This window comes from Perognathus longimembris, chromosome 10, assembly GCF_023159225.1.
Source record: "Perognathus longimembris pacificus isolate PPM17 chromosome 10, ASM2315922v1, whole genome shotgun sequence".
NCBI lineage: Eukaryota > Metazoa > Chordata > Mammalia > Rodentia > Heteromyidae > Perognathus > Perognathus longimembris.
Genome location: NC_063170.1, coordinates 12,069,881 through 12,090,723, shown reverse-complemented (window position 1 = coordinate 12,090,723; position 20,843 = coordinate 12,069,881). Strand labels below are relative to the sequence as shown.

The 20,843-nt window shown below is 48.8% G+C and overlaps 1 protein-coding gene across 2 annotated transcripts in view; it reads left to right on the top strand.

Annotated features, from left to right (window-relative positions):
• The first annotated feature begins 5,676 nt into the window (after positions 1 to 5,676).
• Cdh3 (cadherin 3) overlaps positions 5,677 to 20,843 on the top strand; it is a 37,535-nt gene continuing 22,368 nt past the window's right edge. For both annotated transcript variants that reach the window (XM_048355247.1, XM_048355246.1), the window contains exons 1-2: positions 5,677 to 5,752; positions 5,959 to 6,079. In XM_048355247.1, coding sequence (XP_048211204.1) covers positions 5,705 to 5,752; positions 5,959 to 6,079 — 169 coding nt within the window. In that variant the 5' untranslated portion in view covers positions 5,677 to 5,704. The remainder of the gene's footprint in view (positions 5,753 to 5,958; positions 6,080 to 20,843) is intronic.

Here is a 20,843-nt window from a genome sequence, read left to right as displayed (position 1 = left end):
CCTGGAGACTTGGCTCATGTTGTAGAAGGCTTGCCAAGCAAGTAAGCAAGTGTAAAGCCCTGAATTCAAACCTCTGTACCAGAAAAAAAAAAAAAGTGGTAAGTGCTCTGAAAAGATTGAGGCAAGTACAAGAAGCAGGAGGGTATATGTGTGGGACAGGAAATTACCCTTTGGGCAGTATGGTCAGGGAGAGTCTCTCTGACTAGTCATATCTGAGCAGATACATCTAGGAGATAAGGGAAAGATGGAAAAGAGGGAGAAAGGCTGCAGGAAGAGCAGGGTGAGGGCTGAGGCAGACCCCCTTGGTATTCAGGGGAACCACAGAGAGACAGCTTTCCAGATGCCATGAGTCAGAGGATGAAAGATGGCTCCACCTAAGCTGGAAGCCAGCAACTGCCTTTTGCTGAGGTAGAAAGGTCGTGGGAAGGAACAGGTTGGGGGGTGGGGTGGGCAGGAGTTGAGTCTGGGGTGATCTCACCATCACCCAAATGGGAGTTATTAGCTGGAGCAGATTTAGAGGGATTAAGTAACCCACTCCAGCTCTCCTGGTGGTGGTTTTCAGAGGCACAATTCAAACCCAGGTCAAATAAATCTTTTCTCTTTGTAAATGGACTGTGTCAACTATTTTGTTGTAATAACAGAAAACACAAGATAGCAAGGTCTGAAAGGCCTTGGATTCTACCCAGATAAGATGTCTACTTTGACACATTCTCATAATGACCTATCTGAGTGTAAGGATGATTATCCCTAGACTGAACTGATGCATGCAACTACAGCCTCATCCTGCCATTTCTAGATATTTCTAAACATGCTTCAGTGGAAGTGTTGGTCTCTTTCAGACCCTAGCATACCATGCCTGCCATGGGATTTTCAGAAGCCAACACTGAGACAATGATTCATGTGTTTGAAGTGACTTATTAGGGAAGTGCTCTTAGGAGGAACTGGTAAATGAGAGAAGCAGGATAAAGAGTGGCAAGAGGACCAGGCACAGTAGTACATACCCATGGTAGTACATACCCACGGCAATCCTATCCTATGGAAGGCTGAGGTAGAGGGACTGAGAGGTGACAGCAAGTCTGGAATACTTAGTGAGTTCTAGGCATTGCCATCCTGCCCCCCTGTTCCCCCCCACCCTTTCTGTTTCTCACTTCCACAGTCAGTTTTGTTGCCTACGCCTTCAAAATGTACCTAGCATCTGACTTCTTGCTCCTTTTTTCTGTAACATTTTTTGTGGTATAGGATTTGAACTCCTGGCCTCATGCTTGAGAGGCAGGTACCCTATTTGAGCCACATTCCCAAATTTTTTTTACTTTAGGTATTTTTCAGGTAGGATCTTGTATTTTTGTCCCAGGCCAGCCTCAGCTAGAAATCCTCCAATTTACAGCCTCCCGTGCAGCTGGGGGTCACAGATATAAACCAATACTTCTGATTTGCTGAGATAGGATCTCACTAATTTTTTTTCTGTTCCTGTGGTACTGAAGAATCGAACCCAGGGCTTCATGCATGTAGGCAAGCACTCTACCACTAGGCCATATTCCCAGCCCCCTGATGTTTATTTTTTTTAATCTGGCCTCTACAATTACCAACCAAAGCCAAATAATTCCAATTTTTATGTACCTGGAGGCCTGCAATAGAGCCCCAGGACCTCCCTGCTTCTGCCCTGATCCCCCAATGTTTCCTTACCACCACTTCCCACTCAAAACCAGCAGAGGCTTCCTCCCCTCCCACCCAGAGTACAGGCCAAAGTCTCACAGTGGTTATTGGGCTCTGTACTGTACTCTTCACATTCCCCAACTCAATGACTCATTTCCTACTAGCTCTTCTACTCCAGTCCCATTAACATTTTTTCTCCTGTTCCTTGTAATCTACTGCCTCCAGGCATTCCCTTCTCACATCCTAGTTGTAGCTTGTTCTATTACTTCCTCAGGATCTTTGTTGCAATGTCCACTGTCTTCTTAATAAGGCCTGTGGGATTTTCTTGTTTGTTTGCTCTCTGCTGGGGGGTGGAAGTGTAGCTCAGTGGTAGAGCTCTGGGTTTAGTCCTCAGCACTTTGAAGGGAGGAAAAGAAAGAGGAGGAGGAGGAAGAAGAAAAGGAGGAAGAAGAGGAGGAGGGGATAAAGGGAGAGAGGACTAATTCTGTGACAGTTACCTGTATAGAATAACCCCTAGAGACCCCACCACCTGGACTCTGTTGCCCCTAGAATGGATGGATGCTGTGCAGACCTAGGGTGCAAAGGCAGATTGCTGAGTATTTTTCTCTCACCCTCCCTACTCTGTTCTGAGCCTGCTTCCTGGGGTAGGGAGCCCCCACCATCGGGTCTCCAACAACACCATTTCCTCTTTTCATCTTCAAAGTAGCAGCTCTACACGTTCCTGGGTTTTGGTGCCTCCATACCCCTTTATCTGCTTTCCACTGTACCTTCTTTTTTCTTTGCCAGTCCTGGAGCTCGAACTCAAGTGTCTGGGCACTGTCCCTGAGTTTCTTTTGGTCAAAGCTAGCACTCTACCATTTGAGACACAGAGCAACTCCAGCTCTTTTTTTTTTTTTTTTTGCTTTTTTGTTTTTTGTGTATGAAGTACTGAGGAATTGATCCCAGGGCTTTATGCATTCTAGGCAAGCACTCCTATGGCTAAGCCACACTCCCAGCCCCTCCAACCCTACCTTCTGTCCATCCACCGACCTTCCGCTTCTATCTTTGGTCTACCCACCACTGCCACCAATTTCCTCTTCTAGCCTTCACACTCTGGGATGGAAAACCCAGAGTGCCAGGACTTTTGTGTCTGGTTCACCCCTGTATCTCCAGTGCTTGGCAGGTAGTAGGCGGCCAGCAAATGTAACTGAAATTCATGTGTGACATTCATTGAGTGAAATGAATGAATGAACAAGTTCGGGACAGGACAGCTATGCGGAGCAGTGGCGGGCAGGGGCGCTGACTGTCAATTCCTGGCCTCATCTCTCGGCCCCCTGCCCGGAATGCTGAGTGCCCGGGAAGGAGGCGGAAATGAGCGCACAGCACAGCTCTCCAGCCGGGTGTTTACTTAATTAGGGCCTGCATCCCGAGGCTCGTTTGTGTTTAATGGCTTCGTCTGGCTCCGAGAGGGCGCAGGGGAACTTGCGGGTACAGAAGAGGCCGGGCCACCCCCACGTTCCGCCTGGGCGTGCGCCATTGCGCAGGGCCCCCTAGGGCACCAACAGAGCCCCCCCCCCCCGCCCCCGCAGAACCAGGAGGCGACCACCGGCCGGCCTGATCGCGCAGCGCTCCCCGGACACCGGCTGCCAATTGCTCGCTTTACCCTCAGCCGTGAAATTGAAGGCTTCTCATTTTCTTAGTGGCGGAAGAGGGGTGCGCAGCCAGGAGAGAGCCGGCTGGCAAGGCAGAGCCGGCCAAATGAGCCAGATCCGAGAGCAGCAACGCCTAACCACATCGGACCCTTCTCTAGGTGTCAGGTACTGGGTTTAGTGCTTTTCACGTGTCAATTCATTGAATCCCAATACTTTAGAGGGCAGGTGGCCTAATAGCTCCATTGACAGATGGAAAATGGAAGCGACAGCTCCATGTGGGGGACCCAAGCCGTGATGATCCAGATAGCGCTGGCGCTCTATGTTTCCCTGGGTCTCCTAGCACAACACAAGCGCCCTCTGCTTAGCCACAGGACTGACTGTGGGAAGGACAGGTAGATTAAAGGCACAAACACCTTATATCTGAGCTGGGGAGAAAGAGCAGGGAAAGAACAAGGCGGCATCACCATGGGGTTTTCCAGGGGACTCAGGAACAAGAAGTGTGGCTCTGGGCCAGAAATCTCAACTCAGTGGTGCAAAGGTGGAATGATTGAGTCTTGGGGCAGTTTCTATGTCCAGGGCCCACTTGTGTGCCTCCAAGAAGAAAGCCCTTCATGTTTTAACGCAGTGGAAAGAGCCCCAGCTCTGTAGTTTATCACACAGGAAGGGTGTAGGGGAGCTGTCTATGAAGAATGTAAGTTGGGTTTTTTTTTTTCCTTGTCCAGTCCTAGGGCTTGAACTTAGGGCCTGGGCACTGTCCCCGAGCTTCTTGGGACTAGCCACTCTACCACTTGAGCCACAGCACCACTTTTTGGCCTTTTCTGTTTACGTGGTACTGAAGAACTGAACCCAGGGCTTCATGCATGCTAGGTAAGCACTCTACCAATAAGCCACGTTCCCAGCCCCTGAAGAATGTAGTTTTTATGTAGATCATATACTATTAGAATATATATCAAACTCTGCCAGAAACCACGGCAAGAATCCAGGCAAGCATCCAGGCAAGCATCCAGGTACGGAGGAACAAAGAAAAGGTTTATTGCCCGCAAAGGGGCCAGCAAGACCCCCTTCTCACTGGGAGAAGTGAGAAGAAGTGCTCTATTGTCTGGGGTGACACATATAACCTAGGAGGTCTTGAAGGCAGGGATCTTGGTGTGGACATTCAGACCAGGGGCTTCATCATGTCAGCCTAGGATTTATGGCTGCTACCCAAATGGTAGATAAGGGGTCCGGCAGCTGCCCAGGCCTGAAGGTCACTCTAAGGGGATCTTGTTCCCTTGTATGGCCATAATTGCCCTAAAGAAATGCCATCTCAACATAAAGGGGGTGGAGGCTAATTATTTACTGCCCTCACTAAATGGGCCTAGTGTTGCCTAGGGAAGGAGCATGCTAAAGCTGTGGGAGAGGGGGCTATCAGGCTTACATATACAGTATTCCACGCGAATAAAAGCTGCGCTTAAATTGGTCTTGTTTGCAATTTACACAACGTTATTTCCGGTACCGGGGCTTGAACTCATAGCCTCACCCTGTTCCTGAGCTTTTTAGCTCAAAGCTAGCATTCTACCACTTGAGCCACTTCTGTTTAGTTTTGTTTGTGGTTAGTTGAAGAGTCAGTCTCTCGGACTTTCCTGCCTGGGGGACCTGGTTTCAAATCGTGATCCTCAGATTTCGGCTTCTTGACCAGCTAAGATTACAGGTGTGAGCCACCAAGAACTACCATTTATAAATGGAGGAGTTGGGGGTGGGAGGAATTTGCTGGAAACTACTGGGGGCTGATAGCTATTCAGCACCCACCCCAGACCCCCCCCACGTCGCGCCCCCGCTCAGAGGCCTTCTCTGCTGGCCTGCACTTGGGCAGGATTCCCCGCACGGTGTATCAGCTCGTCCAATGCGACACCTCCCCCCCGGGGTACAGGGATCCCCGCCAGTCTAAAGCCCGGGTCCCCGGGGCGGGAGCGCGTGGAAGGCCCAGAGCAGACCCCGGAGTAGCGGGTGTCGGGGAGACATCCCCCCCACCCCCGACTCCGGCCAAGCTCCAGGGGAGTCTCTGCTTTCCGTCCCCTTCACATTCGTCTCCCTCCCTCCTCCCGCTGTAACCGCAAAGCAAAGAAAGCTTTGTCTGCGGCTGAGGAATGGAGCGACTTTTCCCCCACCTCCGAGACCCTCCGAGTCCCAGCTGGGAACAACTCCAGAGCCGCCGGAGCGCTGCCCACGCGGGAGGCGGCCGGGGGCGCGGCGAGCGCCCCAGGCGCGCCGGTCGCGGCCCCACCTGCGAGGGGGCGGAGCCTGGCGACGCCGGGCCAATCAGCGCCCACCTGCGCTCACCTGGCGCCCTCCTCCCGCGGGCGAGCGACGCCGCTCGGAGCCGAGCGCCGCGGAGTTGGGTGGTCGCCGCCGCTTCCTCGCCCCTCGCTCGCCCAGCACCCATGGGGCTCCTCCGAAGGCGCCTCGCGCCCCTCCTCCTCCTCTTCCAGGTAGCCCGGTGCCTGGCCCTTGCCCTGGCGGGGACCGCTCCCTGGAGGGCGGGCGGGGTCCGCACGCCGCGGGGCGTCGGGGCCCGCGCGGGGCCGGGCTGGCTGTGGATCTGGGGAGCCCCGGAGTTCCTGGTGGAGTCTCCCTGAGATGGAACGCATCGATGACCCGGACTCCCCTTTTTCTTTTTCTCCCTTTTCCCCTCAAGGCACAGGTTTGCTGGCCTCGGTGCGCAGCCTCCGAGCCGTGCCCGCCGAGTATCGGGGCGGCTGAAGTGACCTTGGAGGCGGCCAGCACCGAGCTGCAGCCCGGCCCGGCGCTGGGGCCAGGTAAGAGCCTGCGGGAGCCAGCCTGCGTGGAACCACCGTGCGCGGGGCCACACGTGGCCCGCGCCAGAGGGGACCCCGGCCCGGGCACTTCTGGTGCCCCATCCCGGGGAGGCGCAGAAAGCATGCGGGGGGGGGGGTGCGCGCGCTCGTGCCTGTGTATGCGTGCACGGCTGTCGGACCAGGCTGAGCCGAGGGACGCTCCTAACGTCCAGTCCCTCTTTGCCTCTGCCTGATTGGACCCCTCCTTGCCGAGTGTCTTGAGCCCCTCACCCAGCCCCGACGAATAAAGTTCTCCCTGGTTGGCCCCAGCCGAGGAATGCGCGATCCACATTCTTTCCCCAGCCCCCGCGCAGGTGTGGGGATGAGCCGTGCCCGGAGCAGCCCCCTTCGCCCCCTCTCGGGCCCCCTTTGTGAACCGTGCTTTGTGTCTCCGACAGACAGACCGGGTCTGTTTCTCTTCTCTTTGCTCTCCTCCCCCGCCCCCCTTCTTCTCGGGCAGCTAGCTGGAATGCACTCTTAACCCTGCCCTTCCCGGAGGGCCTGCTCCCCTGCCGCCCGCCTCCCTACAAAGGACCTGGCACACCTGGGCTGGGGCCATCGCGTGTGGGGATACTGCCGCTCCCCAAAATCTTGGGACGGGGATGGGATGGTACATCAATTGAGGGGTGTAGGGGAACCCAAGCCAGAAGACCTTGGGCAATAGAGAGGGTGGAGGAGAGATCAAAGCACATTTTTGATCTTCCAATTACTCATTTTCTTCACTCAAGTTCAAAAACTTGGGAGTGGGGGTCACGGGTCACTTTGGTGTGGGGGAACCAGTGTGTCATGAGACTTAAAAGCTGCTGACTGGTCAGGGGCTCTTTCCCTCTAAATGGAGAGAACAATTGGGGGTTTCAGCACAGAATCAAATCCAAGTGATGAAACGGGTGTAACTTGGGTGGGACACCCCCAGAACTCCCATGCATTCTTTTTTTCTGGGGAGAGGACCTGTGGCTTAACTGTCTTTCAAAACATCAAGAATGGTGGCCACTTAGTATTTTGTTCAAGTGTTTCTATCAACATAATCTTTATCCATCTCTGCTCTGTACAAATGCCCACAGTTTGAATGTGGGGGTGTCCGTGCCTAGGGACTGAAAGACCCTTCTTTGTTTCTCTAAGGAGGATTGAGGCCTTGGAGTCTGTGGAAACCTTAAAAAAAAAAACACCTCTTCCCCCAAATAACTCTGCAGATTGACAAAACAATTAACACCCAGGCTGGGCCAGGCTGCTTAAACCCTTGGCTGCAGGGAGCTGAGCTGAGGCATAAGAGGCCATGCCTCATAAACTTTAAATTCTTGCACATGGCTTTATTACTGGCTGGCTAACAAACTGCAACTGAGCCAACCTGTAAAAATGTGAACTTGGGCAGGGCCCCAAATCCAATTCCGGCTCCCTGAGGAAGCTTTATTGCTAACCAGACCTCCGCCAAATCCCACCCCCCCCCCCCAGCCCATTGTCAAGTCCTCTACTGGACTCTGAGAGCCCTCTATGGTTTTTGAGCATTGTCAGCACCTTATCTTTCTCACTGAAGCGGGAACTATCAGATTCACTGCCACTTCACTAGGCTCCAGGTTGATGCGGGAAAGCGGTGATCGGGTTTTCGATTTCATGGTTGAGTTGGTGGAGTGCTTCCTGGTGACGTCAGGCTTTGTAAACCTTTTGAGGAAACTTAGCTTTCTCAGGTGTCTGGGTTTAGGGTTGTGAAAATGGTGGATTTGGGCCAGGAACATACCTGGTTTATGAAACAGTGGGTTAGTGTGTAGGTATCACCTTGAGTAGCCCCACAAATGTGACTAGCTCTTAAGGTAGGCTGACTGTGAAATGGGGTGCCACCTTGACTTTAAGGGAGAGCAAGTTTCAGGGTCCAATTAGTTGAGACTCCCCAAGCTGGCTATAGTGGTGCCTGTCTGTAGTTCTAGCTACTCAGAAGCTGAGGATCTTTTTTAACCCAAGCATTTAGGGCCATTTTGGGCAGCATAGACCTCTCTTTAAAAATGAACAAGCTGAGCACTGGTGGCTTATCCCTGCAATCCTACCTACTCAAGGATCGGTTTGAAGCCAGCCTGGATAGCAAAGCCCATGCTATTCTTTCTCTCCAATGAACCACCAGAAAAGCGGAAAGCAGAGCAGTGGCTCAGGTGGGAGAGTGTCAGCCTTGAGCAAAATAAAGGTAAAGGACAATGCTTAGGCCTTGAGTTCAAGCCCCAAGTCCAACCCACACAAAACAAACAGGCCTGGGGATATAGCTCAGTGGTAAGGTGAGGTCCTGGGTTTGATCCCAACAGTGTAAACATAAATTAAAATTTAAAAGAAAGAGAAACTCCTCAAACATGTTTGTCTTCACAGTGATTTCATTTCTATCTCCCTCTTTCCATTTCTGTTCCCCAAACAAAGGCTTCCTACACTGGCTCGAAAGGGCTATCCTCCAGGCATGCATAGACTCTTAAGTGTGGCCAGGAAGGCGAGTTTCCATATTGCTAAGGAACAGTTGCCCCTAGGTTATGAATATTATGGGTGTCCATGAACTTGAGCTTAAAAAATGCTATAATTAGTACCTTGTTTGTATATGCATCTTTCCCTTCAAAGCCCTTCTACAGGAGCTTGCTTTATCCTAACATTCCTTTGAAGCAGGCAAGGTAAATATTAAACACCTTGAGTTCTTAATCTCAGTGTTGGAACTTGAGAAACTCCATAACCTAACCCTATTAGAGGTTTGAAAGATGGAGAAATGGAGGCACAGCTTAGTGGGTTCAGTTTGCTCACCTTGGACAGCTCAGGGTTTTGAGGCTTCCAGAGATAACTTCTACCTCCTGGTCTGTGCTAAGCACAAACATGAGGACCTGAGTTCAAGACCCAGTACTAGAGTTTTCTCTCTCTACCCCTTTCTCTCCCTCTCCCTCTCTCTGTCTGTCTCTCTCTCTCTCTGTGTGTCACACACACACAAAGTAGAATGATGACATGCTGAACCCCATAGCTTCCAATAACAATACTTAACTCCTGTGAGCTCTTCGTTTCTTTCTGCTAGAATTTTCCAGAAGCATTTCTGAAGAGGGTATGAGCTTGGATGTAGGGACTTGGGACTTGACAAGACAGAGAGTGAGATGTCTTCTTGATTGAAGGAAATGGAGCGGATTGTGTCCCTGTGCCTGCCACCGTCCTTCAGATTGGATCTAGAGGAGGAGAGGTGGGAGGAAGAAACTTGTTGCATCTTAGTGCGGCGATTGGACATGAGGGACGCCCAGTGGTTTACTGGCCAGCAGCGGCACACCCCACTTCATGAAGCCCACCCCCCCAGCACACTCTCCTTAGCCTTTGGGTTAGATGGAAAACTCATCACAAAAAACTTCACAGTTCCATTAGTAAATCCCAGCTAAGCCTGAGTTAACATTAAGGTGATTGTACCGTATTTCATCTTGAGAATAAAAACTACCTTTTAGTATGGAGCCTCTGCTGTCGGCTCTGCCCTTTATTTATGTTGCATTCTCTCAGTAAGCCTCTATTTAGCCTCTGTAGGTGCCAGGGTCTGTTCTAGAACTGCTGTGGTCACGGCGCATAAACAAAGTTCTTGCCCTTGAGTGGCTTACAGTCTAACCTTGGGTACTTTCTATGCGAATGGCTGCCCTGGGAAGCTGGTAGAGGTAACTTCCCTTGGGCTGGAAAAGGGAGTCCCTGGGGTGGGCAGCTTGCAGGATGGACTTAAATCCTGGTTGGCTGCTTCCATGGCCCACGGGGATTTCATGGTGCCCACGGATGTGACTACTGGGGAACTAAGCCAGAAGGGCAACAGCAGAATAGGGTTGGCTTTCAAGACCGTCACCAGGGATCGTGTCTAGGGAGCAGGTCTCAAGCCTCTCATCTCCCCTCCCACCTCCTCGCCCGGCTCTGTGTTCCTAGGAAACCCAGGCAGGTGTCCTCACCTCCCTGCCGGAAGGAAGGCCTGGCTTATGATGAGCAGGGCCAGAAACCGAAGCTCTGCGGAGTGTCTGGATGGTGGCAGGAGGGAGGGGAGAGCAAGGCTTCCCCAGCCTGTACTCATGATGTTCCTTCCTGAGGTTGAACAGCCTCTCTCCAGAGACTTACTATTGCGAAACAGTAATATATTAGAGTGCCCAAGCCGGGCACTGGTGGTCACAACTCTATTCCCCGCTACTCAGAGATCTGAGAATCAAGGTCTGGAGCCAGTTCCACAGGAAAGTCCCAGAGACTATTATTTCCAGTTCACCAGCAAAAAGCTGCAAGCAGAGGTGTGGCCCAAGTGGTTGATCCAAAAAAGTTGGGTGGCAGCTCAAGGTCCTGAGTTCGAGCCCCAGAACTAGAAAAACAAGAAAGCATCCAAGTGCTAAACTTGATGACATTACTAATTTCAAAGGTTCATAAACTACACAGATCCAGAAACAGGATTAACAATACCTTGAACTCAACAGTGGCATGTTGAAGTAAAAGTGGTGTGCTGTGTCCTTTGGGGGCTGGCTTCTTCCATGGCACATTGGATGTTGTTTAGTTAATTCTCATATTTCATCATGGACTGGTACAGTGTACCAGTGGTAGGCCTTTGAGAGCAGCTTTGGTGTTGGGGATGAACCCAGAGCCTGTGGCCCAGTCACGACACTGCAGCCCAGCCTCTCTGTGAACAGTTTGTTTTGTTTTGCCAGTCCTGGGGCTTGAACTCAGGGCCTGAGTACTGTCCCTGGCTTCTTTTTGCTCAAGGCTAGCACTCTACCATTTGAGCCACAGCGCCACTTCTGACTTTTTTCTATGTATGTGGTTCTGAGGAATCGAACCCCAAGCTTCATGTATGCAAGGCAAGCACTCTACCACTAACTGGCCATATTCCCAGCCTCTCTGTGAACATTCATATAAACATCTTCAGGTGGACCTACCTACCCGTATCTGCTAGTTATCTACCAAGAACACAGTTGCTGTGTTTGCTGTGGGGTTCCAGAACCATCTTGGTACTCTGGTACTGAACTGAGAGGTTGTCTTTTCTCATCTGAGTCTCTTGGATTTGCCACCCCAGCTGAACTCTGGGCTAGAGCTCTACCACTTTATTTTATTTTTTGCCAGTCCTAGGGCTTGGACTCAGGGCCTGAGCACTGTCCCTGGCTTCTTTTTGCTCAAGGCTAGCACTCTGCCACTTGAGCCACAGCGCCACTGTATATGTGGTGCTGGGGAATCGAACCCAGGGCCTCATGTATACGAGGCAAGCACTCTTGCCACTAGGCCACTCAGAGCCCAGGCCCTGAGTTCAAGCCCTAGGACTGGCAAAAAAATAATTGTTTTTCACTTGTTCCTGGAATGGCCTTGCCGGATGTAATGGCTAGGCTACACGCTAGGAAAGAGTTAGGAGATGGGAGCAGGATAGGCTGCAGGGAAACTTCTGGCATTGAAAATAGCTGAGTGAGTTCCAGTAACTTAACGCGTATGTGAAATCTGGCCGGAGGCGTGTAAGGCAGGGACAGTCAAGTGAGCAGAGGCTTGGAATTAATTGTCAGGCAGAGGCAGTTGGTAAAGCCAGGGAAGGTAGAAGCCCTGGGAGATGAGAGTTCTTGACGTCTTAGAACCAGAAACTGAAACTGAGGCTCCTGCCTCCTACCTCTTATTTAGTCATAGGATGGATGACCAACCTGTGCTGTAGTGCTGACAAGGAGTTTAAAAAATGTCCACCCACTATGTGTATATGGACAGGTCAAAATGAACTCTTTTGTAACCTTTGTGCAACTAATTGATATTAATAAAAAATGTTTTTAAAAGGGCTAGGAATGTGGCTTAGCTGTAAAGTGCTTGCCTAGCATGCATGAAGCCCCGGGTTCAATTCCTTAGCACCACATAAACAGAAAAAGCCAGAAGTGGTACTGTGGCTCAAGTGGGAGAGTGCTAGCCTTGAGCAAAAGAAACTCAGGGACAGTGCCCAAGCCCTGAATTCAAACCCCAGGACTGGCAAAAAAAAAAGTAAACCAGAATGCCATTTATTGAGTACTTACTACATCCTGAATCACAGTCTGTGCTTTTTAATAAGCTCCTTTAATCCTCCTAAAAGCCTCACCAGACAGGTAGAATTGACCTCATTTATCTGGTTTGGAAACTCAAGGCTTCAAATTCTGTGTTGCGTCTCCGTAGTCATCCAGTAAAAGTTTGTGGGGCTAGCTAGACCTTGAACCCAGCTCTGGATCTGGAGTGTGAAATACCAAACTGGTGGGTATCGGAGTGTGAGAGGAAGACTGGAAATAGCTAACCTCTGACCCAGGCACTTTGAATTCCGGCTTCCTCTCCAGGCCTCTGGTAATCACCAGTAGCAGGCATGTGGGTGAGGACGGAGGACATCTGGTCAACAGCTCTGGCCTCCCTCCCTCTTGGGGTGTGTGGAAAAGGAAGGTCCATTTCTAGGCCTGGCAGCACCCACATCACCATTCTCAGCCCAGAATCTGTTCATCTTCTGCCTCTCCACTACCTCCGATTCCCAGCAGAAGAATGTGATTGAATCTCTCCTCCTTGTTTTCCCCTCTCTGCCAAATTCTGTATGCAAAACCCCACAGCTAAAGACTCCTTGAAGGCTATAGCTGCCCTGGTCCTGTTGAGCTTCAGGATGCGGGAATCTTGGTACCCACAACTCAGCTTCTTCTCTCCCTTGACCCTTAGATATAATGCCCACTAACATCTGAGCCACCGTTCCCTATCCAGGAGGAGGTAGGGAGGGATGGCTGTGCTGCTTCCTGACCTCAGAGGCCCTAGGGACCCTATGGAGGAAGAATCTTTTCTCCCAGGACACTAGAGATTGAGGCTGAGGAGTGTGATCCTGAGCCTTCCTTCTTTCCCCCCTCAGTCTCGGGATCTCCACTTTGGATCATTTAGGACTGCCTGCTGGGTACAGGTTGCTCACACCTATAATCCTACATGGGGTAAGATCTGAGGATCACTATTGGAGGCCAGCAAAAGCAAAAAACTCCATTAGACTCTATCTACAGTTAACCACCAGAAATCTGTGGAGCTGTGACTCAAGAAAGTTACAAGTTCAAGACCATCCTGGGCTACATAATGAGACTGGAGTAGTGGTAGAGTCCATGCTTAGTATACACCATGCCTTCTGTTTGAACTCCAGCAACACATACCAAAAGATCCGGGCTGGGAATGTGGCCTAGTGGTAAAGTGCTCGCCTTGTATACATGAAGCCCTGGGTTCGATTCCTCAGCACCACATACATAGAAAAAGGCAGAACTAGCGCTGTGGCTCAAGTGGTAGAGTGCTAGCCTTGAGCAAAAAGAAGCCAGAGATAGTGCTCAGGCCCTGAGTTCAAGTCCCAGAACTGGCCAAAGAAAAAATCTGTTACCAAGAAGCCTTGGAAACCTTGTGTTGTACATTTGAGCAGGTACAAGGCTTGTTTATGTTCAATTCTGACCTTCTGGTCATCTCATTTTTACTTTAGAAAGTCTTTGATCCGTTGGAATTAAGTGCATACAATGGTACAGCGCATCCAAAAAAGTTGCTTGTTCATTTGTTTGTGACAGTCTCCCTATCTAGCCTAGACTAGACTCAAACTCCGGACCCTCCTGCCTCAGCCCCCCACGTGCTGAGATTACAGGGGTGCAGAGCCTTCTGCCCAGGCCTCAGACTGTCCAAGCAGAGTCCCACTATCACTCTTGGCTTACCTTATTTTAAGCTTGAGGACCACAACACCTTCCCTGAGTCATTTAATAGAGAAGCAAGAATTACTGATCAGACAAGTGGTTTTCATCCGATCCATTCAAAACCTTTTCCAACACTTCTCAAACCCAGCCACAGGCAGATCTGTGGTATGTGTCTGGATACTGGGAAGGGAAAAGGGAAGAGGGGCATCTAGGCTTGGTCACCCACTCCAAACTATGTGGCCTGAGGCATGTGACAGCGAGTCCCAGCTCCCCATAACGAGGAGGCCCTGGGATCTCTGAGGACTCTGCTTGGACAGTCTGAGGCCTCGGTGGAAGGCTCTGCACCCCTGGGCTGAGCCTGGGTGTCTGGCTTCAGGCTGGCTCTCGGCCGAGCTTCCTTTGCATGACGAGCCCTGTCTTGTAGCTGCAGGCAAAGGGGAGATAGGAACCTGTGGGCTCCCCCGTGCAAGCTGAAACAGGCAGCCAGCCCCACACCCTCTGCCTTCTTTCTCCCTATGCAGTCCTTCAGCGGGGCCTCCCAACAACAGACCCTGTCTCATACTGTCTGTCTGTTCACTTCCAGGACTTTCCTGCCTTTCTCCAGCTTTGATTTTCCATTCCTACTGCTTTATCCCTGCTGTTGGCCCTTGAGTCTGTAGATTGCAAATTTGGCTGATATTCAGAATTGCCTGGGGAGCAATTTTTTTATCACCCCACCCCCACATGTGCTACTTCATATTGTTTATATAGGGCTGGTGGGGATTTAAACAACCCATGAATAGATAGTTACTAAAGGCTAACTTTTTTTTTTGCAGTAAAATATGAAGCACTGGAGCTGGGAATATGGCCTAGTGGTAAAGTGCTTGCCTCGCATACATGAAGCCCTGGGTTCCATTCCTCAGCACCACATATATAGAAAAAGCTAAAAGTGTCTCTGTGCTCAAGTGGTAGTGCTTTGAGCAAAAAGAAGCCAGGGACAGTGCTCAGGCCCTGAGTTTAAGCCCTAGGACCACTCTCCTGCCCCCTCCCCCACAAAAAAACTATAATGACTCTCATTTTTACAGATGTGGAAACTGAAATCAGAGAGGTTAAACTAACTTGCCCTAGAACAAACAGCCAAGTAGGTAGTAGGGTTTGGATTCAAATCTTAGCAACTTGGTCTGAAACCACTGCACTCTCCTACCTATCTATCCTGGGAGCTCTTAAGCTCAGTCACTGTCTAAAGCAAGTCCTTGCAGACTTTTCCATACAAAAACTTATGTGTGCCTAGGGGAATTTCAAGAATTGGTCTGTGCCATGCATACAAATATCATTCTACAGTTTGCTTTTTAAAACTTAGAGTCCCAGGCACCTTTCCAGACTGTGAAGTTCACATCCATTGGAGCCATGATTTATGTAGCCAATCCTCTATTTTTATCTTTTACAGATGTGGTAGGGAGGAGTCACTGTGAAATTTGTAAAGTGTTTGGATTTTTTTTAAAGAAAGCTATTGGGAATCACCTTATTAGGAAAGATTGTCTTGCATAGATGATGGAGTGAATTGGTCATCTTAACCCAGATAAATTGAACTTTTATGGTTAACAGTACCCACAAGACATGTTGTGCTATAAGTTTAAGATAAGGTAACTAAACCCTTTAAAAATTACTGGTTTTCACAGGAACCAGGCTTTTTTTTTTTTAAGCCTCCAGTTATCTGACTTCAAAAACATTTTAAATCACCAAAACTCAAAAACTGTTTAAAGGGGCTGGGAATATGACTTAGTGGTAGAGTGCTTGACTAGCATGCATGAAGCCCTGGGTTCAATTCCTCAGTACCACATAAACAGAAAAGGCCAGAAGTGGTGCTGTAGCTGAAGTGGTAGAGTGTTAGCTTTGAGCAAAAGAAGCTCAAGGACAGTGCCCAGGCCCCAAGTTCAAGCCACAGGACTGGCAAGGCAAAAACAAACAACACTAAAGTTCTATCACTTTGAATAAACTGCTAAATCTGATTCACACTAACATTGTTTTCCCCCTGAGTGCTGGGAGCTTCGTAGCTTTCTTAGTGCGGTCCATTCTCAGGTGCAAAATCTAGTTAGCAAACATTTTGCTTCCTATTTTGCCATTCTTAATGTAGACGTTCGTTTCTGGTATTATTTTTCCCTTAAGAGGATCTGAGGAGTTTTAAACTTGATCCCAAATACTGCTGTGATGCAAGTCGCAAACAGGGCTGTGGCCTTGATATAAAGGATACATTCTTGAAAACCTCACATCATTCTAAAGCCTGTGATCCAAGCCTTATGTTTCTCTATAAACATTTGTGAAGTGTATGGAGAGTGGAGATAGGAGCTGGCCAGATGCTCCAGCTTTACAGTTCTGTGACTTTCTACATATTAATATTTTTCTTTCTTTCTTTTTTGGCCAGTCCTGGGGCTTGAACTCAGGGCCTGAGCACTGTTCCTAACTTCTTTTTTTTTTTTTTTTTTGGCCAGTCCTGGGCCTTGGACTCAGGGCCTGAGCACTGTCCCTGGCTTCTTCCCGCTCAAGGCTAGCACTCTGCCACTTGAGCCACAGCGCCGCTTCTGGCCGTTTTCTGTATATGTGGTGCTGGGGAATCGAACCTAGGGCCTCGTGTATCCGAGGCAGGCACTCTTGCCACTAGGCTATATCCCCAGCCCTCCTAACTTCTTTTTGCTCAAGGCTAGCATTCTACCTCTTGAACCACAGTGCTCACTGTAATGTAAATATTAGTTTTACTATGCACATATTAATATTTATGGTATCATTTCAAATTTTGGTACTTGAAGTTTTCATAAAATATGTCTGTGCTGTAATGTATATGATGCCAGCTGGAGCCACTAGGCCTAGGTAGAATCTGTTCCTGCACCTGCAATAGAACCTTGGGCAAATTGCTTCACTTTTGCCCACTGTGTCTTGGCATTGGAAAATGGGGAACAACAGGGACAGTTTGGCTGGGTTGAGTTGGTAGATAAAATGGCATGTGGTAAATAGATGGAAGTTGGGTGTTAGTGGTATAGTAAGTGATAACTTGCGTTACATTTGGACTAGTTGGAATACATTGTATGTGTACATGTTTTACATTTGGGCTAGTTGGAATATGGAATACATTGTACGTGCGCATGTGGGCTAGATCTTGGGGTCTCTCACTCTTCCTTAGCTTTTTCACCCAAGGATGGTGGCCACAGCTCCACTTGCAGCTTTTTTGCTGGGTAATCAGATTTTTGCTGTCTGGGCTGGTTTCCAAACTGTGATCCTCAGATCTCATCCTCCTGAGTAGCTAGGATTACAGACAAGAGTCACCGGTGGAATACATTTCTTTTAGTCAATTCCTAGAAGGGAAATTGTGTCGAAGGATGTTGGTGGTTTGACAATTTTGGGGATGCCTCCTTTTTGCCAGACCAGCCACTATTTTATATGCCAAGATGCCGTGATAAGCAAATCTTAACTTTTTTGTGCATTTTATACAGATTGGCGAGAGAGGCAGTAGATAGAAAATCATTTGTGAACACATTACAAGTCATAGTAATTTCTGTGGGTTTTGAACTTTGTACTTAGTTCACAATTCTGGATGACCTTGACTTGTCCACAGTCCTTAGTTCTTAATACTTCATTTTGTTTAAAAAGCAGAACACATCCCCTTTGGTGCCAGCCAAGCACATAGGTACGTGCATGTGTTCCTATTTTAGAGACTGGAGGTTAATAAGGGCTGGCTTGTATTGATCAAGTGCTTACTGTTCAGCAGCTTAAATATGCCATGGCATGGCTGCCCAAGGCTGCAGGTAAGTATGCAACACATTTACCCACCATGCCTTGTTGCCACTGCAGCTGGCCCCGAGTTGATCCGCAGGATTTCTGTTCTGGTATGGTCCTAGAGGAGGGAATATGGTAAAGTTGCCCTCCGCCCCAGAGGATGCCCTCTGCCATCTTGGAGGGCCCAGCTCCTCCAAGATCTCTGTGAAGCCACTGGTGCAAGGGTACCTCCTGGAAATGCTTCCACTGCAGCACCGTCTGCCACTCCTGAGCTTCCAGAAGACAGTGATTCCCCAATGCATGACCAGGAGTCAAGGGACTCCCCTGCTCTGTTGGTAGTTCTAAGGAGGAAGGGTGGATGGATCCCCTTGGAAGAGCTCTGGGCCTCTGGCAGGCAAGTCTTGAAGCTCTGCTTCGAGCTAGCTGGCTAGGGAAATGGGCCTCCCTCCCAGCATGCTGAGTCTTCACCTATGTGTTCTCCCAGCATGCCTTGCTACCCTGCAGCTTCTCCCCATTGGTCTTCTCACACCTGGACCAGCTCATGGCCACCATCTTTTTGTCATCACTACATAACCCAGGCTGGCATCGAACTCTTGATCTTCCTGCCTCGGCTTGCCCAGTCTTGGGGGATTACAGGCATGTACCACCACAGCCAGCCATCTTGAGCTCCTTTTGCCTGGAAGATGCCTGGGGAGACTCAGCCTGTTTTCTGGGTACCAGGGCTCAGTCCCATCTCTCATGGTTTATGCAAGTATAAAACTTTTTATTTTATTATTTTATGTTATAATTGTCAGGCTACTATAAATGGCTGTTTTGTGACCTGTTTTCCTCCCCTTCTGTAGAGCACTTTTCTCCTAGGTAGGTTTTCTTTTATGACATTTAATGCCACAAATGAGCCATTTGAATGACCGTAGCACAACATAATTAAGTGTTATGTTGAAAGGTTGAGACTTTTTTCCCTTGTATTTAAGCATCAGCCACAAAAGTCCTTGAAGGAATGGGATGATTTCTGGCACAAACCTTGGGTCAGAGAGCTTATTTAAGGTTTCTTAATTGCCAGAAAAGTGCCAGTTTACATTCTCTCTCACCCCAACAATATATAGCAGCACCAGGTTCCCAAATACTCTACAGCTCTCAGCCTTTTAATCAGGCAGTATTTCTTAGTAAATGAACTGTTTTCTAGGTGGGTTCTCTATGGCTTGTGCTATAACGCTCTGAGGGGACCCAGACCCCCACACCCACCCTGGCCAGCCCTGTTTGCTATATATAATTTTACTTAAGAAAATTCCAGAATCTTTTGAGTCAATTTTACATGCTTTCTCTCCACATCTTGTTATCTCAGCCCCTTAGCCAGAGGTAGCAGTAGCTACAAGTCGGAAGGAGTTTGCTTTAGGAACTAGATATGTCCCATAAATCAAGCCAGAGTAAGAGATCTGGTAAGCAGTCTCCTCACACTGCTGGCTGCCTTTTGGGCCCACCGTGTTCAAGCTGATATTACAATGAAAGTCAAAATGTTCAGGAACTGGCCGGGCAGACCAGGGCCCTAAGTTGAGAAGGAACACACACACACACACACACACACACACGCACACACACAAACACACACGAACACACACACACACGAAATTGATAAGGACTGGTGCCTTAAAGGACATTTTATTTCAGAGAGATGGATTCTTTTGTTTTGCCAAAATATCCAGTGTGATTAGACACTGGGATTACAGAATGCCTTCCTATTTCAGCCAAGAAGACAAATTCACATCTTACTTTAAAAGCTTTCTCTTTTCATCAGCTCTAGTGCCCGAGAGACTGGACCCTTCTTGTACAACTTTTATAGTGGCGCCAGTTGAGGATCTGAGGCCAAGTTAGGCAGAATGGTTTTTGAAGAGGAACTTTGAACCTAGGCCAATGACTCCTGGTTCCATTGGATGTCTTTTATCTGGTACAGATAAACAGAACAGAAAATGCTTAGAGGGTTGGCCTTTTTTATTTTTATTTTTTGCAAGTCCTGGGTCTTGAACTCAGGGCCTTAGCTCTGTCCCTTTCCTTTTTTTCTTTTTTGCTCAAGGCTAGCACTCTACCACAGTGTCATTTCTGCCTTTTTCTGAGTACTTTATTGGAGATAAGAATCTCACAGGTTGGGTACTGGTGGCCTCATGGCCTGTAATCCTAGCTGCTCAGAAGGCTGAGATCTGAGGAACTAGGTTCAAAGCCGGCCCAGGCAGGAAGTGGCTCTCTGGGTCCAAGTGAAAACACTCAGGGACAGTGCCTAGGCCCTGAGTTCAGTCCCCATGACAGATTAAGAAAAATTGGGGGTGACTGGCTCATTACATTTCACAGGCTTAGTGCTGAACGCAGTCTGTGTAGAATGGTAAATAGGTTCCTCCTCTTTAAAAATTGTTCTTATAAAGGTGATGTACAGAGGGGTTGTAGTTATGTAAGTCAGGCAAAGAGTATGTTTTGTTTTAGACAATGTTACCCCATCCCTCGCTCCCAGTTTTTCCTTCCCTTCCTCACACACAAGTTGTATAGTTCATTTTCAACATAGTATCTAGTGAGTACCACGGTTGCATTTGTTCACCATTTGTCCCTCCACTTCTGTGCTCCCTCCTGCCCTCCCAAAGACAAATAAGACAGAAAGAAAAGAAATAACAAAGGAAAAAAATCACTTTTTTCCCTTTCTTGGAGTTCACTTAGATAAATATTACTTGCATGATCATATGCATATAGGCATTGTGCCTTTGTGTTCCTAAGGGTTCCTTTGGTCTCATTGTGTGTGAATGCCTAGAGTCCTGTATAATTTATCCTGTCCCAGTAGGGGTAACTTCTGCATATAAGAGAAAACATGCGCCATTTGTCTCTCTGAGCTTGACTACCTCACTTGATTTTTTTCTAGGTCCATCCATTTCCCTGGAAATGACATAATATTGTTCTTTCTAATGGCTGTGCAAAATTCCAGTGTTTAGGTACCACGTTTTTTGATCCGCTCATCTATTGTAGAGCATCTGGGCTTTTCCATAACTTGGCTGTTGTGAATAGCACAGCAATGAACATGGGTGTGCAGGTGTCTCTAGGTATCCCAGCTGGTGATATTCTAGGTAGATGCCTGGGAATGGTATGGCTAGGTCATAAGGAAGATCTGTGTTTAGTTTCTTTTAGCAGAGTAAGTACCTCTTGATCGTGTTCCTGGAGTTTGTTTTTCTAGTCCCTTGTGAGGGGAAACAGGCTAAAGCAGGCAGATGACTCTGTCTGAGGTCTCAGGTGGGTGTGGGAGCAAGAGTTGTGTTTAGGCCTTTGTTTCCCAGCCTTAAAGTCTGAACTGTGCTCATCAACTCACCTCAAAAAGAGTTTGCTAC